At 42.7% G+C, this 15,609-nt stretch overlaps 1 protein-coding gene across 2 annotated transcripts in view; it reads left to right on the top strand.

The window, feature by feature from the left end:
* Positions 1 to 2,960: 2,960 nt before the first annotated feature.
* daw1 (dynein assembly factor with WDR repeat domains 1) overlaps positions 2,961 to 15,609 on the top strand; it is a 51,815-nt gene continuing 39,166 nt past the window's right edge. For both annotated transcript variants that reach the window (XM_048541865.2, XM_048541864.2), the window contains exons 1-4: positions 2,961 to 3,063; positions 3,472 to 3,544; positions 13,353 to 13,497; positions 15,109 to 15,167. In XM_048541865.2, the coding sequence (XP_048397822.1) occupies positions 3,024 to 3,063; positions 3,472 to 3,544; positions 13,353 to 13,497; positions 15,109 to 15,167 (317 nt within the window). In that variant the 5' untranslated portion in view covers positions 2,961 to 3,023. The remainder of the gene's footprint in view (positions 3,064 to 3,471; positions 3,545 to 13,352; positions 13,498 to 15,108; positions 15,168 to 15,609) is intronic.

Here is a 15,609-nt window from a genome sequence, read left to right as displayed (position 1 = left end):
ACAAGGGCCCTTAACAACTTTTTATTCTGCTGATTCTTGATATTCCTTCTTGTACTACACACTCCCCTATTTTTAAACTTTATATCTGTATTTGGGTACGCTTGTTACATTTTATTATTTTCCTGAGCATAATAAGTAACAGAAGTCCTGTTTCTTTCCTTCAAGTAAACCTTGTAATGGATTCTTTAATTTTGGACTAGAGCTACGTTTGAGTGTGATATAGCTGTTTAGGAAAAAGAATTAACAATGTTTGTTGCAGCCAACTGAGGGGTTTAAAGGCAACCAAATCCACTCCTCTCTTAGACATAACAACATTAAGAAAACACTATGAATAGAAGCACAAAGTCCAAAAGCAAGAACTTTGAGTTTAACCTGTATGGGGGTGGCACGGTGGCTCAGTGGTTAGCACTGCAGCCTCACAGTGCCAGGGACCTGGGTTTGATTCCACCCTTGGGTGACTGCCTGTGTGGAGTTTGCACATTCTCCCTAGGCCTCTGTGTGTTTCCTCTGGGTGCTCCGGTTTCCTCCCACAGTTCAAAGATGTGCAGGCTGGGTGAATTGGCCATGCTAAATTGCCCACAGTGTTCAGGGATGTGTAGATTAGGTGGGTTTCTTGGGTAAATGGGTCTGGGCGGGATGCTCTGTGTGTGAACTTGTTGGGCAGAAGGGCCTGTTTCCACACTGTAGGGATTCTATGATCTATGATATGATCTATTAAACATTGAATTGGCTTCAACTGGATTATTGAATCATAGAGATATATAGCATGGGAACAGACTCTTTGGTCCAACTTGTCCATGCGAACCAGATATCCCATATAAATACAGTACCGTTTGCCAACATTTGGCCTATATCCCTCTATACCCTTCCAATCCATATATCGATCCAAATGCCTCTTAAATGTTGTAATCGTACCAGCCTCCACCATTTCCTCTGGCAGCTCATTCCTTCTACAAGAATCAGTTGCCCCTTAGGTCCCTTTTATATCTTTCTGCTCTCAGCTTAAACTATACTCTCTAGTTTGGGACTCCCCCACCCTGGGGAAAGACCTGGCCTTCTTATCCTATCCGTGTCCCTCGTGTTTTTTTATAAATCTCTAAAAAGTCACCTCTCAGCCTCCAACACTGTAGGGAAAATAGTTCCAGCCTATTCGGTCTCTCCCCGTAGCTCAAACCCTCCAATCCTGGCAACATCCTTGTAAATTTTCTCTGAACCCTTTCAAGTTTCACAGGGTCCAATTCTGGAAACTGCACTTGAGGAAGGAGGTGAAAGCATTGGAATGCTGAAAACATTTATAGTAACAGTTTCAGAGATTAAATTATTCAGAAATGAAAGCATATCAAATAAACCCATACATATTTACATTCCGTAATGGTTTGTGAAACAGTGGGGTATGATTGTCAGCACACACTGTCCAGTTAAGTTGTGGCAGGGTGGATGATGGTTTCTAATGGATTTCTTTACAGGTAAGAGGGACGAAGTGTCAGAGGAGATTTGATTGAAATACTCAAAATCATGAATACTCCAGATGGAGCACTATGAAATTATCCCCAAAAGGGAGATACTAGAACCCAAGGTAGACAAACAGGAAGCTGAAAGAACACAGCAAACCAGACAGCATCTGGTGGAAAGGAGAAGTCAACATTTCACATATTACCCTTCTTCAGGACGTTCACTTCTCCTTTCATCCAGATGCTGTCTGTCTTGCTGTGTTCTTCCAGCCTCCTGTTTGTCTACCTTGGATTCAAGCAACTGCAGTTTTCTTGTGTCTAACCAAGTTCATACCACTACAAAGTATCTTCAAAGGATGCTCATTATCCGCTGTTCCCATTATGGCCTCCTCTACATCAGGGAAACCAATCAGAAGCTCGGGGACCACTTTGCGGAACACCTACACTCGGTTCGCAACAAACAACTGCACCTCCCAGTTGTGAAACATTTCAACTACCCTTCTCACTCCTCGGATGACATGTCCATCCTGGGCCTCCTGCAGTGCCATAACAATGCCACCCGAAGGTTTCAGGAAGGGCATCTCATATTTCACTCGGGAACCCTGCAGCCCAATGGTATCAATATGGACTTCAGAAGCTTCAAAATCTCCCCTCCCCCAACTGTAGCCCAAAACCAGCCCACCATGTCCCCATTTCCTTAACCCGTCCATCTTTCCTCCCACCTATCCACTCCTCCCACCTCAAGCCCCACCCCTATCTCCTACCTACTGGCCTCATCCTGCCTCCTTGACCTGTCCGTCGTCCCTGGACCGACTTATCTCCTCCCTAACTCGCCACCTGCAATCACCTTTACTGGCTCCTACCCCGCCTCTTTGACCTGTCTGTCTCCAATCCACCTATCTGCTCCTTTCTCCATCTTCTGTCCGCCTCCCTAACTCTCTATTTATTAAAGAATCCCCTTCCCCTCCCCATTTCTGAAGAAGGGTCTAGACCTGAAATGCTAGCTTTTCTGTTCCTCTGATGCTCCTTGGTCTGTTGTGTTCATACAGTTCTACAACTTATCTCATTTTGAAGAAGGTCTCTGCCTCCCGCAGATGCAAACTAAGTGCATCGCTTTTTCACACCACACTGCCACTCCTGAAGAAGAGTAATACCCGAAACATTGACTTTTCCTATCTTTCAGACGCTGCCTGGCTTGTGTTCTTCCAGCCTCCTGTTAGTCTAGCCTTGAGGGAGGGTTACAGAACCAGCCATCACCAATTTATTTGGCAAAATGACTATACACAATAGAAGAAATGTTTTTTTCCTAAACCAGCCAGTGATTAGCAGTTAAAATGCATAGTTTGGGAAATGTTCTTCGGAGGGTCGGTGCTATCGATGGGCCGAATACATAAAGTTGAACTAGTAAACCGAGCGCAAAATTTTCCTTTGTCAAGATGGCAGCGCAGGTGGCGTTCACGGAATGTACGCACGCGCAGTGACCGCCAGTCGGCGAACACCGTGTGCGAATGCGCAGTTTGGATGACTGGTTGGTTGCTGGGCAACAGGAGAAGGACGCGGTTTCGGTGAAAGATGCGGCTGAAACGGTTTCTGCTGCGGTATTACCCGCCAGGTGAGACCAGGAGGGCAGCCCGGGGCCGGGAACGGGTCCGGGCCGCTAACTCCCTGGGGTCGTGCCGGTGAGATGCTGGGCCGGGCAGCCGCTCTGACACCCATCAAACTGGGGACCCTGTTGGCACCACCGCGGCCGCGTCTCCAGCCGCCTTCAAACCGGAGACATCAAACATTGGGCCTGACAGCCCACCTACCGTGAACTTCTTTACTGGTTCACTTCTGTTTTTGCTTTGTTCTGTGAAGTTAAACTGTAGGTTCCTTCAAAACTCCTCAGTGCCCTGTGCAGCTCAGCTCTCAAGTCGGCTCACATTTGGAGAATGTAGCTGCAGGGATACTGAAGCTGTCCAAAAGTTCCTTTACCTTTCACGAGTACTCATGAATATATATATTTTTGTATCTTTGCCAGGAATCATTTTGGAGTACGAAAAAGGAGGGGAGACAAAGAACAAATCCATTGATCTGCTTGACTTGACTCCAGTGTAAGTGTGACGTCTGAGTAGTATTAAAAAGCAAATAACTTTTAGTTTTTACTGGGTCCACCACAAAAGTCCTGTTGCTCTTCTTCAACTATATATGTCATCATTAGCAAAATGACCATACACAATACAAGAGATAGTAGGAACTCCAATGCTATGAGTCTAAGGTAACAAGGTGTAGAGCTGGATGAACGCAGCAGGACAAGCAGCATCAGAGGAGTTAGGAAGGCTGACGTTTCGGGCCTGGGCCCTTCTTCAGAAGACACAATATAAGAATTTCTTCTAAACCAGTGAGTGGTTAAGATCTGGAATGCACAGGAAGATGCTCTTCAGAGGGTTGGTGCAGACTCACTGGGCCGAATGGCCTCCTTCCGTCACTGGAGAGCAGCATGATGGCTCAGCGGTGAACACTACTGCCTCACAGCACCAGGAACGTGGGTTCGATTCCAACCTTGGGTGACTCTCAGTGTGGAATTTGCACTTTCTCCCATCTCTGCGTGGGTTTCCCGTAGGTGCCACAGTTTCCTCCCACTGGCCAAAAATGTCAGGTTAGGTGGATTGGCTGTGCTAAATTGTCCCGCAGTGCCCAGGGATGTGCAGGCTAGGTGGCTTAGCTATAGGAAAAGCAGATTTAAAGGGATAGGCTGGGTCTGGGCCTGGGTGGGATGCTGTTCAGAGGGTCGGTGAAACTTGATGGGCTGAATGGCCTCTTTCCACACTGATTCTATGATTTTATGAACGCAGCAGGCCAAGCAGCACCCTAGGAGCACAAAAGCTGACATTTCGGGCCTAAACCCTTCATCAGAAAAGGGGGAGGGGTTGTGAAATAAATAGGGAGAGGGGGAGGCGGATCGAAGAGGGATAGAGGAGAAGATAGGTGGAAAGGAGACAGACAAGTTAAAGAGGCGGGGATGGACCCAGTAAAGGTGAGGAGGTAGGGAGGGGTAGGTCAGCCCGGGGAGGACGGACAGATCAAGGGGGCGGGATGAGGTTAGTAGGAAGGAAATTGAGGTGCGGCTTGAGGTCGGAGAAGGGGATAGGTAAGAGGTAGAACAGGTTAAGGAGGCGGGGATGAGCTGGGCTGGTTTTGGGATGCAGCGGAGGAGGGGAGATTTTGAAGCTTTTGAAATCCACATTGATACCCTTGGGCCGTAGGGTTCCCAAGCGGAATATGAGTTGCTGTTCCTGCAACCTTCGGGTGGCATCATTGTGGCACTTCAGGAGGCCCAGGATGGACATGATGTCTAAGGAATGGGAGGACAGTTGAAATGGTTCACGACAGGGAGGTGCAGTTGTTTGTTGCGAACCGAGCATAGTTGTTCTGCAAAGTGGTCCCCAAGCCTCCGCTTTGTTTCCCCAATGTAGAGGAGGCCACAACGGGTACAGTGGATGCAGTATACGACATTGGTAGATGTGCAGGTGAATATTTGCTTGATGTGGAAAGTCTTCTTGGGGCCTAGGATGGGGATGAGGGCGAGGTATGGGGGTAGTGTAGCACTTCCTGCGGTTGCAGGGGAAAGTGCCGGGTGTGGTGGGGTTGGAAGGGAGTGTGGAGTGGACAAGGAAGTCATGGAGAGAGTGGTCCCTCCGGAAAGCAGACAAGGGTGGGGAGGGAAAAATGTCTTTGGTGGTGAAGTTGAATTGTAGATGGTGGAAGTGTCGGAGGATGATGCGTTGAATCCGGAGATGAGTGGGGTGGTACGTGAGGACGAGGGGGATTCTCTTTTGCTGGTTATTGCGGGGACGGGGTGTGAGGGATGAGTTGCAGGATGCCCTCTTTCTGCAGGAGACCATGCAGACAAACTCAGAAGGCAATATGAGCAGGGATAGTAGGAACTGCAGATGCTGGAGAATCCGAGATAACAAGGTGTAGAGCTGGATGAACACAGCAGGCAAAGCAGCATCAGAGGAGCAGGAACATGGAACATGGAACATAGAACCTTATAGCACAGTACAGGGCCTTCGGCCTTCGATGTTGTGCCAACCTGTCATACCAACCTGAAGCCCATCTAACCTACACTATTCCATATACATCCATATGCTTGTCCAGTGACGACTTAAATGTACTTAAAGTTGGGAAGGCTGACGTTTCGGGCCTAGACCCTTCTTCAGAAAATGAAACTTCAGTTTTCCTGCTCCTCTGATGCTACTTGGCCTGCTTTGTTCATCTAGCTCTACACCTTGTTATCTCAGGCAATATGAGCAGATAGCTTTGGTCTCAGTGTCAAAGTTCTAGCTCTGGATGCCATGCTGCAAGTGATCACATGAATGATCATGGTCATTCAAATGCAAATTATTACCACGTGTGCCACTACCCTGCACTGGGTCCTAACAGACTTCACCTAAGGCTTTAACAGAAGTGACCAATGAGATAGAGGATGCAATGTTTTTATTTTTCCAAAATTCCATTGGTTTTAGGTAGGTCACCCTAAATTGGAAGACAGCAACTGTAATGCTTCTATTCAAAAAAGAGGGAAAGATAAAGCCGAAAACTATAGATCAGTTAGCTTAATGTCTGTCGTAGGGAAAATGTTAGAATCTATAATGAAATAAGTTATTGCAGGACACTTAGATAAATTCAAGCAAATCAGATAGAGTCAATCTGGTTTTGTGAAAAGGAGTTCATGTTTAATCAATGTATTGAAATTGTTTGAAGATGTAATATGAGCAGTGGATATAGGCGAGCCAGGGATATACTGTACTTCAATTTGATAGAGTGCCAAATCGAAGGTTATTGCAAAAGCTCATGGTGTATGGGGTAGTTAATTGGCAAGGATAAAAGATTGCCTGGCTAACAAAGAAGGAGAGAGTAGACATACAGTTATCTGGATAGGCAGGAATGTGCGTTTGAAGTTAGGATCAGATCAGCCATGGTCTTATTGAATGGTGGAGCAGACTTTAAAGTCTGAATGGCTGGCTCCTTGTTAATATGTTTGTATGTTGCTGAAAACACTACTTGATGCTGTGTATTGCCATTACACATCCTCCAGCAATCTTTATCAATTTCAACCTCATAATACTTTCTCATACCTCTAATCAACTTTTTATATTTCATACTATTGCAAACTTCAAGCAGTATCTCATATCTTGCTCACATTGTCAGTATTTAGTTATGAAAACACATTGCACCACAAATACTGACATATATCTCTGTCTCTTGCGGGGCAACATGGGGCTTTTACCCTGATGCAGCAACAATCACTTGTTGGGGTTTGGTCACAGTTGCACGTTCTAACTCTGATGCAGGAGACAACAATTGCAAAATTGTTATGATTGTCGCAGGCTCCGAAACAATCAAAAATATTGAGATCCTGATTCCTAATTCTCCTTCTCACATTCCATTTCCACTCATTTGAAAATTTCTTTTGATTTGTAAGTTGCAGGTATATAAACATGCATTTTTATTATATTTCTTTTCCTTCACCATAAATCTACTCTTGTCCATTCACTTTTTCGAGACTGAAAAATTGAAACTTGGCTGGGCAGTGGTGGAGGAGGAAGAAACAGAAGAGCAAGAAGACAGGGATGAAGAAGAAAAATTATCGTGTGTGTTTGTCACATGTGTGTGTTTTTCACATGTGAATCACATGCCAGGAGTTGCTTTCACACTACTACAGTCTTACAGAATATCACAATGATCCAACAATCTGTTGTGCAGCAGATTATGAGGATTGCTGAATTGATGCCATGGAGCACATTCTGTTGTCCTGTCTTAGGATGACAACATTCCTCCATCCACTTCTGCTGTTCATCATTGTCATTGTCATTGCTTATCTGCCAGCCAACCCAGGTTTTTGCTGCTCATGTTGAAATGGTGCGATCAGAAACTGGGCCTTTTTGGCCCAGAACTGCTATAGACCATTCTACATCCATCTGCAATCTCATCCATGCTGCAGACACAATGTAGAACTGTACTTGAGTAGCAATTAAGGCAGAAGCACATGAAAGACAGGCACTAAGGGAAACCACAAGAGTGATTTTTTGACATTTCTCGGAGATACAGTCATCTTTCATTAAACATTTGATTAAGATGTATGGTGGTTTTTATTTTTACATTGATGTCAAGTACTTGATGTGACCCCCACCTCTGCGACACCTACTCCAGTGGTTCCCTCCCTCGCTTGTGTCTGGGGACTGCAGAAACAATCCTAGTATCCATCTGAATATCATGAATTTTGTGAATATCAAGCCTTACCCTCACACCTCCTCATACCTCTCTGACTGACTTATGGTTCAGTTACCCTTCACAATAGAAGCAGTGTAAGCCTCCTGCCACCTTTCTGACCAGAAAGCAAGGCTCCTGGTGCTTCAAAAAGATTCTGACCACAATTTCTCGCTGTGAATTAGACAATAGAAATGCTGCCTGATCACTTTGCCTGGATATGGCCACTTGCAGTGCACCCTCCTGCCCTTCTTCCTGTACTTTATCTTGATCTGTGTTGTCCCTGCTTATTCTCCCTGGTGTTCTCGCTTGGGGTGCATATTAAACTACAGCATCTATGTCTGTTTGTGCAAAATCTTTGAAAAATCCTTCAACACATATAAGATCATTCCCTATAGAATTTAACAATTCCAAACAACTTTGAAAACCACCATTTATTACTACAATTCAGCAAGAGCAGGTAGAAATCAATCAACAACCAAGGAACAAACAGTTGATGATTCCTTTCAGGAGCAATAGTCATGGATTCTTTCCACCTGCTGAATGATGTCAATGTACATGAGGTTAAGTGAGGACATCAGCAGGATCCACAGTGATTGTACTGGTGGATCAGTGTAACTAGCTTATTGATTTCACCATCTTCCTGTTTTTCAAATGGATGCTGCCTGTGTAAATACTGATAACTTCACCGGAATGGCAAACAGTGCACCTAGCACCAGTTGGATTCACAATGGTCACCATTTTGAGGCAAAATGTTGCATGTGATGCCAGAAACAAGAACACAACAGAGCTATGATTTGTGTTGATGGGTGTGTGGCCTACTCTGTCTTTCCACCAAAATATGCCCATTCACATTTATCTGTTTTGAAGTTTATAACGCATGGTTGAAACATTTGTTATCCATTTTAAAATATTTGCTTGTTTCAGTTCCCTTTTGATTGCTTACAGAAAATTAATGCTGCACAAGTTTGCAACTTTTTCAAAGGCCAATGAACCTCTGTGAAAGGTAAAATTTCCTAATATCTAACCTTGCTCCATGCTTGTGTAATATGCACATATTCCTTGGTTTTCCCTTACTTATTAACTTATCAAAAAGGCGGTCAACATGGATACAGTATCATTTTAAAGACTACAATCAAATCTCTTCAAAGTCAAAGGGTTTTTGGAAAAAAAATGATAGAACTGCATAAATCTATCCTGGTAATTAAGGTTTGTGTAATAGAAAGGTATGAATCTAGTAGTCCTGCTCTTTATTGATGCCATATTTTATAAGCAAAATTAATAATGCTTTTTTCAATTTATTCATAGGATGCAAGTGTCATGAGTAGCACGGTGGCTCAGTGGTTAACACTGCCGCCTCACAGTGCCAGGGACCTGGGTTTGATTCCACCTTGGGTGACTATGTGGAGTTTGCACATTCTCCCTGTGTCTGCCTGAGCTTCTTCTGGATACTGCGGTTTCCTCCCACAGTCCAAAGGTGTGCAGGCTAGGTTGATTGGCCATACAAAGATTGCCCGTCATATCCAGGGATGTGCAGACTAGGTGGATTAGCCATGGGAAAGGCAGAGTTACAGGGATGGAGTGGGTCTGGGTCATATGCCCTTCAGCAGATCAGTGTGGATGTGATGGGCTAAATGCGTACTTCCACACTGTAGAGATTCTAGGAACAAGTTAAGCATTTGGTGATCCCTAATTATCCTTGAGAAGGTCTTGAGTCACCCTCTTGACCTGCAGCAGCCCAGGTGATGCAGGTACACCTATTGCAGTGTTAGGCAGTAAATTCCAAGATGTGAATCCAGAGACACTGAGGTGAGATGGTTCCTAATCAAAATATGTTCTCTGGAATCTACTAATCTTCTTCTGCTAGGTTTTAGATGTTCCATGTTTGGACAGTGCTGTAAGATGAGACTAGCGTTTTCTAATGGCATGCCCTGCTTACAATCATGCAATAGTTGTGGAAGGTTTGAATATTTAATGTGATGGGTATGTTTTATATTAACCAAGCTGCTTTAACCTGGATGGTGTGAAGCGTGCTTAGTTTTATTGAAACTATTTTCAGCCAGGTATGTCGAAAACATTCCATTATTCTTCTGATTTGTGCATTGTAAATCGTTGACAGGCTTTGGCATGTTACTTGCTGCTGGATTCCAGCCACTGATTAGTTTATAATAGCACTATTTGTATGGCTGGTCCAGTTAAGTTCCTGGTTAGTGGTAATCTCCACAATGTAGATAGTCAGAAATTTAGTGATGCAAATGCTGTTGAGTGTCAAGGGGAAATGGTTACATCCTCTTTTGTTGAGATGGTTATTACCTGCCACTTGTCTGCTGTGAATGTTACTTGCCATGTGAATTTGTCCATATGTCGCTGCACATTGATATGGAATGTTGCAGCATTGGAAAAGTCATGAATGTATACTGAGCATTTTGCAATCATCGGTGAACATCCCCACTTCAGTCCTAATGAAGTTCATTAATGATGCAGCTGAAGATGGTTGGATTTAGGATTCTGAAAAACTTTGTAGTGATGGCCTTGCACGTAGATGATTGAACTCCAACAGCCAAAGCCATCTTCCTTTGTGCCAAATGAGACCTAACCAATGTTTTTTGCCATACAGCTATATAAACAGAAAATGCTGGAAATACTGTGCAGGCCAAGCAGCATTGTGTACAGAGAAATAAAGTTAATGGGGTGGGCAGAAGTTCAGTATGTGTGGTATCACACACATCATCTGCCATATAGCCTGTGTGATATTAAGTTATATTGGCTTCAACACACTTCAAGGTGTGGGAATTGGAAAGAATTTGATTGAAGGCTGTGTTGATCGTGGATTAGGGCAATTCCCAGTTGTGTAAAGGAACTATCAGGTGGACTTGTGTAGGAGGTGAAACCATCAGAACAGATGCAATGAAGAAATTGGAATAATGGAATAAAGTCCTTATAAGATTTGCAATGGGTGGAATTGTAATCAATGTAACTATTGGACTCAGTGCTGTATCTACAAGAATCTAGTAGTGGATACTAGCAGATAGCTTATCTGCAGAAGTGGAGGTCGAGAAGTTGAAGAAGAGAACGGGAAAGAGTCAGACCTTGTCAGTAAGAAGGTAAGTGATAGATAAAACTTTGAAGTAGTCTATGAAATTTCCCAGAACAGAGACCATCGTGATTAATATACTACTTGATCCGAGTGCAAAAGAACCTGAACGGAATTAGATGAAGCACTTGAGCATCCAGTCATTTGCCATCTTAATTCTCCTTCACTCTCTTTTTCTGACCTCAGTGTTCTGTTTCACTGAAATTCACAGAACAGCATAATGAAAGCAGTCTGCAGGTTTTTTGACAGATGACATCCCTGGACATAATGCTATCAACTGTAAAAGTTGGCAGAACAATTCTATTCTCTGATGTTACAGCAGTTCCGTGGAAAGAACAAGAAACAAAAAAATTCAAGATTGTGGTGGTCTTTAACATTGCTAGCAGGATATGCCTGCTCTGTTGACTTGCAGGAAGTCTTCTTTCTGGAGACGACTATTGTCAGCACCTTCAAGTCTTTTGAGATATTGTTCTTCAGTCATGTCCAGAATCACCAGAGTGTACCTTGTGCTGTTAATTGGAGACCTCACTATGCTCTGTGAGTTTCCTACTGAATAACGAATGTTCTCTAAGTTGATTTCTGCAATGATGTTGTCCTATGTGGAAAGGTTGAGCGGTTTCTGCCTATATTGATTAGAATTTAGAATAATGAGAGGTGATCTTGTTGAAGCATAAAATTCTGAAAACTTTGATAGTGTAAGATGCTGAAATTATGCATTGTCTTGTGTAGGAGTTTAGAACCAGTGGTAATGGTTTAAAAATAAAGCTTCTCCCAATTAAGATATAAATAAGAAGTATTTTGTCTATTAGAGGATGTTATTTTTTGAAATTTACTTCAACAGAGAATAGTAGAGCTTGAGTCATAAATTAAATTCTTGGTTGAATCAAATAAATTTTTCATCGTCAAACAAGTCAAGGGTTATGAGGAGTAAGCAGACAAATGGTGTGGAGGTTACAATGAAGTCATCTCATAAAATACTGTACCAATTGGTCAGAAAGGCCTACTGTTCCTCCTATTTCTTGTGATCTTCTAATCTTCTTCATTGAGGCACTAAAGTTAGTAGGTTCCTGCTTCCTGAAGTTCTGGCAGTATTGCTGTTCATGCCTAAAGAGAGGCAGGAAAGAATTTTAAACTTAACAGTTTCAAAAACTAGTACAATTTAGATGAAACAATTGTGGATGTTCCTTTTCTGAAATAATTTGCATAGAAATTAATATATTTAAATAAAGTAAAACAGGTTTATACACTTAATGGTAATGCCCTGGCGAATGTCGTTGAACAAAGAGACCTTAGAGTGCAGGGTCAGAGTTCTTTGAAAGTGGAGTTGCAGATAGATAGGATAGTGAAGGAGGTGTTTGGTATGCTTGCCTTTATTGATTAGTGGATTGAGTACAGGAGTTGGGAGGTCATGTTGCAGCTGTATAGGATATTGGTTAAGTCACTTTTGGAAAACAATGTGCAGTTCTTGTCTCCCTGCTATTGGAAAGATGTTGAGAAACTGGAAATTGTTCAGAAAGGATGGCCAAAGATGTTGCCAGGGTTGGAGAGTTTGAGCTATTGGGAGGGGCTGTATAGGCTGGAGCTATTTTCTTTCAGTTGTTGGAGGCTGAGGGGTGACCTTATAGAGGTTTATAAAATTATGAGGGGCATGGTTAGGGTGAATAGACAAGATGTGGGCGGCACGATGGCTCAGTGGTTAGCATTACTGCCTCACAGTGCCAGGGAACCGGTTTCAATCCCAGCTTCCGGTGACTGTGTGGAGTTTGCACGTTCCTCCTGTGTCTGCGTGGGTTTCTTCCAAGTGCTGCGGTTTCCTCCCACAGTCTGAAGATGTGTGGTTTACGTTGATTGGCCATGCTAAATTGCACATAGTGTCCAGGGATATGTAGGTTAGGTGGATTATCCATGGCAAATGCAGGGTTACAGCGGGTGAGTCTGCGTTCAATGTTCTTCAGGGAGTTGTGTGGATTTGTTGGGTCGGATAGCCTGTTTCCACACTGTAGGGATTCTATGGATTTGTCTTTTCCCCAAAGTGGGGGAGTCCAAATCTAGAGGGCATAGGTTTAAGGTGAGAAGTGAAAGATTTAAAAGGGACCGAAGGGGCAACTTTTTCACATAGGGTGACGTGTATATGGAATGAGCTGCCAGAGGAAGTGGTGGAGGCACGTGCAACCACAACATATAAAAGGAATCTGGATGGGTATGTGAATAGGAGGGTTTTAGAGGGATATGGGCCACATGCTGGCAAATGGGACTAGATTTATGTCGGATATCTGATCAATATGGATGAAATGGACCGAAGGGTCTGTTTCCATGTTGTACAGCTCTATGACTGTGTGACTGTTGCTAAAGTGTGCAGACATATTTCATTACTCATGTCTAAGATCTTGAGAAAGTCAAAATTTATACTATGTAGGCCAAATTTCTTATTTCTGCAATGTCATCTGAATGAACTTTTAATTTTTTGTATTCTTGTCTGTGCTACTCAAAATTTTCTGTTGTTGAGATGTGTTGTCATTAAAACATATTTTTCTTTCACATAATGATTAATCTAGTGCAGATGTAGATGCTGTGGTTGAGGAAATCCAGAAGATTGAACCACTCATAACTGCATCTCGGACAGAGCAAGTGAAACAGCTGGTGCAGAGGCTTCAGGAAAAGCTTGGTCAACATGATGATCACAAATTCTACCTGTTTAAGGTGAGAAATTTTCACGATGTCAATAGGTGAAGTTATGTTCTGCTGCAACCTATTCTTCTCTTTAGAGGGCACTAGTTATCAGGAAATGCTGACGCTGATTTAGTGTAAAACTAGATTGTTATTATGCCTGATGATAGTTCCCTTGATGTGATATTTATGTATTTAGATAATTAACTGGACAAGCACATTCAGACTATCAGGCAAATGAGTTTGTTTTAATATTAAGAATTTTTTATCAAGGAGTACTTTGCAAAAATGATAAAACATATGGAATATATATAAATAGTTTATAATAATGAAACCCTAGTACAGGACTAGATTTAATTGAAATAACCCGTGTTTCAGTCCAATTAATATAATGAAAATTGTGGCTGCACTTTCAGAGCCCTGTTGCTGTTTCGTAACAGGATGGTCCAGTTTTCCTTGCACAAATATAATAAAGCATAGATAGTAGGAACTGCAGATGTTGGAGAATCTGAGACAACAAGGTGTGGAGCTGGATGAACACAGCAGGCCAAGCAGCATCAGAGGAGCAGGAAAGCTGACATTTCATGTCGGGACCCCTCTTCAGAAATGAATATTTCATTCAATAGAATCATTTCTGAAGAAGGGTCTCGACCCGAAATGTCAGCTTTCCTGCTTCTCTGATGCTGTTTGGCCTGCTGTGTTCATCCAGCTGTGCCCCTTGTTATCTCAGATTCCCCAGCATCGGGCAGCTCCTACTAGCTCCCATACCAAATATTGTTTTGTTTCTTCATGTGAAAATTTGTGTATGCGGGTGAAGAGTGAAGGTGCTAATCTTACAGATATTTCTATTTTATCAGCATTATCCACAACAGACAAACAGAGATTGTGTAATTAGTGTCCTTTAAAAACTTGCTTTCCCAAATCTGTGATCTTGGTTGGAAGATAAATTGGAAGTAAAAATTGACTTTAAGCTCAGACATATACAGACAAAAATACAATGGGATCTGAACTAAGATTGCCTCAACTCAATTTCACATTGTTCCCATAATCAGCAGATGAAGAGGACCAAAAATTTTTGGTCAGGCTCCAAATGCAGTATTGTTGGCTGCTGCCACCCTGCATCAATCCCTCATACTCATGCCTACTAAAACCTAAGGTTTGCTGAAGGTGTCACAGCTGGCCTGTATTGCTCAGAGGTAATTGTCGAGGAGCCTCAAGAAGCATTGTTTAGATGTACCGAAAATCTAGCTTTGGATTTCTTCACTGTACCTGACACCTCAATTGCACACTGTAAATGTGCTGTTTTCGATACTGGTATGTGTTGGCATTTCACTTTCCAATATCATGCACACATTGTGCAGTAAATCTGGTACAGAATGAGACAATTTTGACATTGCATAATTGCTTGAAGAGGGGTGGAAGCATATTGGTAGCATGGTATACCTTGCTCCTGACTTTTTTCCATCATATTCATAATTCTAATTTTTAAATAGCTGTGTTAACGTAGTCAGTGTGAACATTGAGCAGTTATCCAGTCGGTAAACAATGTTATATGAAAATAGAGTCAAACTTGGATATAATTTTATGTGGCCTTGTTTTTGAAGGTTGTACCAAAGAAAATGAAAGATTTTTTATTTGATGTAGGTACTTCGGGCACATATACTACCACTGACAAACGTTGCATTCAACAAGTCTGGATCAAAGTAAGTATTTCAATTACTATATAAAATCCTATATTTCTATTTCAGTACCCATGTCTGAAAAGTTCAGAAACTGTTAGCCATCCGTTGGTGTTCTGATGAGAGTCCATCAACCAGTAATGTTGGCTGAGATATTTGTAGGGAATTGCAGTCATACAGTAGTAACTTTGTAATGGAGGGAAAAAGGAGATCCCACTGGCTTCAAAAACAGGACCTCATTGTACGTATTTTCTTCCACTTCCTGCCGTGTGCCAGAGAAGTTGACAGACTGACAAATCCCCGATAGGAGACTGCAACCCTTTTTGGGGTCAGTTACTGCAATCTGGAGTGAGCAATCTGAGCTGAGGAGAAAGAAAGATACTTTGACAGAAGAGACAGAGTGACCGGTGGCCTGGTTGGTGGAAGTTTGACATGAAGCATCTTTGTAGAGAGAAACACATTAATG

The sequence above is a fragment of the Stegostoma tigrinum genome, chromosome 14, assembly GCF_030684315.1.
Source record: "Stegostoma tigrinum isolate sSteTig4 chromosome 14, sSteTig4.hap1, whole genome shotgun sequence".
Taxonomy (NCBI): Eukaryota; Metazoa; Chordata; class Chondrichthyes; order Orectolobiformes; family Stegostomatidae; genus Stegostoma; species Stegostoma tigrinum.
The sequence above is the reverse complement of the archived record's forward strand: the minus strand, read 5'-3'. Positions and strand labels throughout refer to the sequence as shown.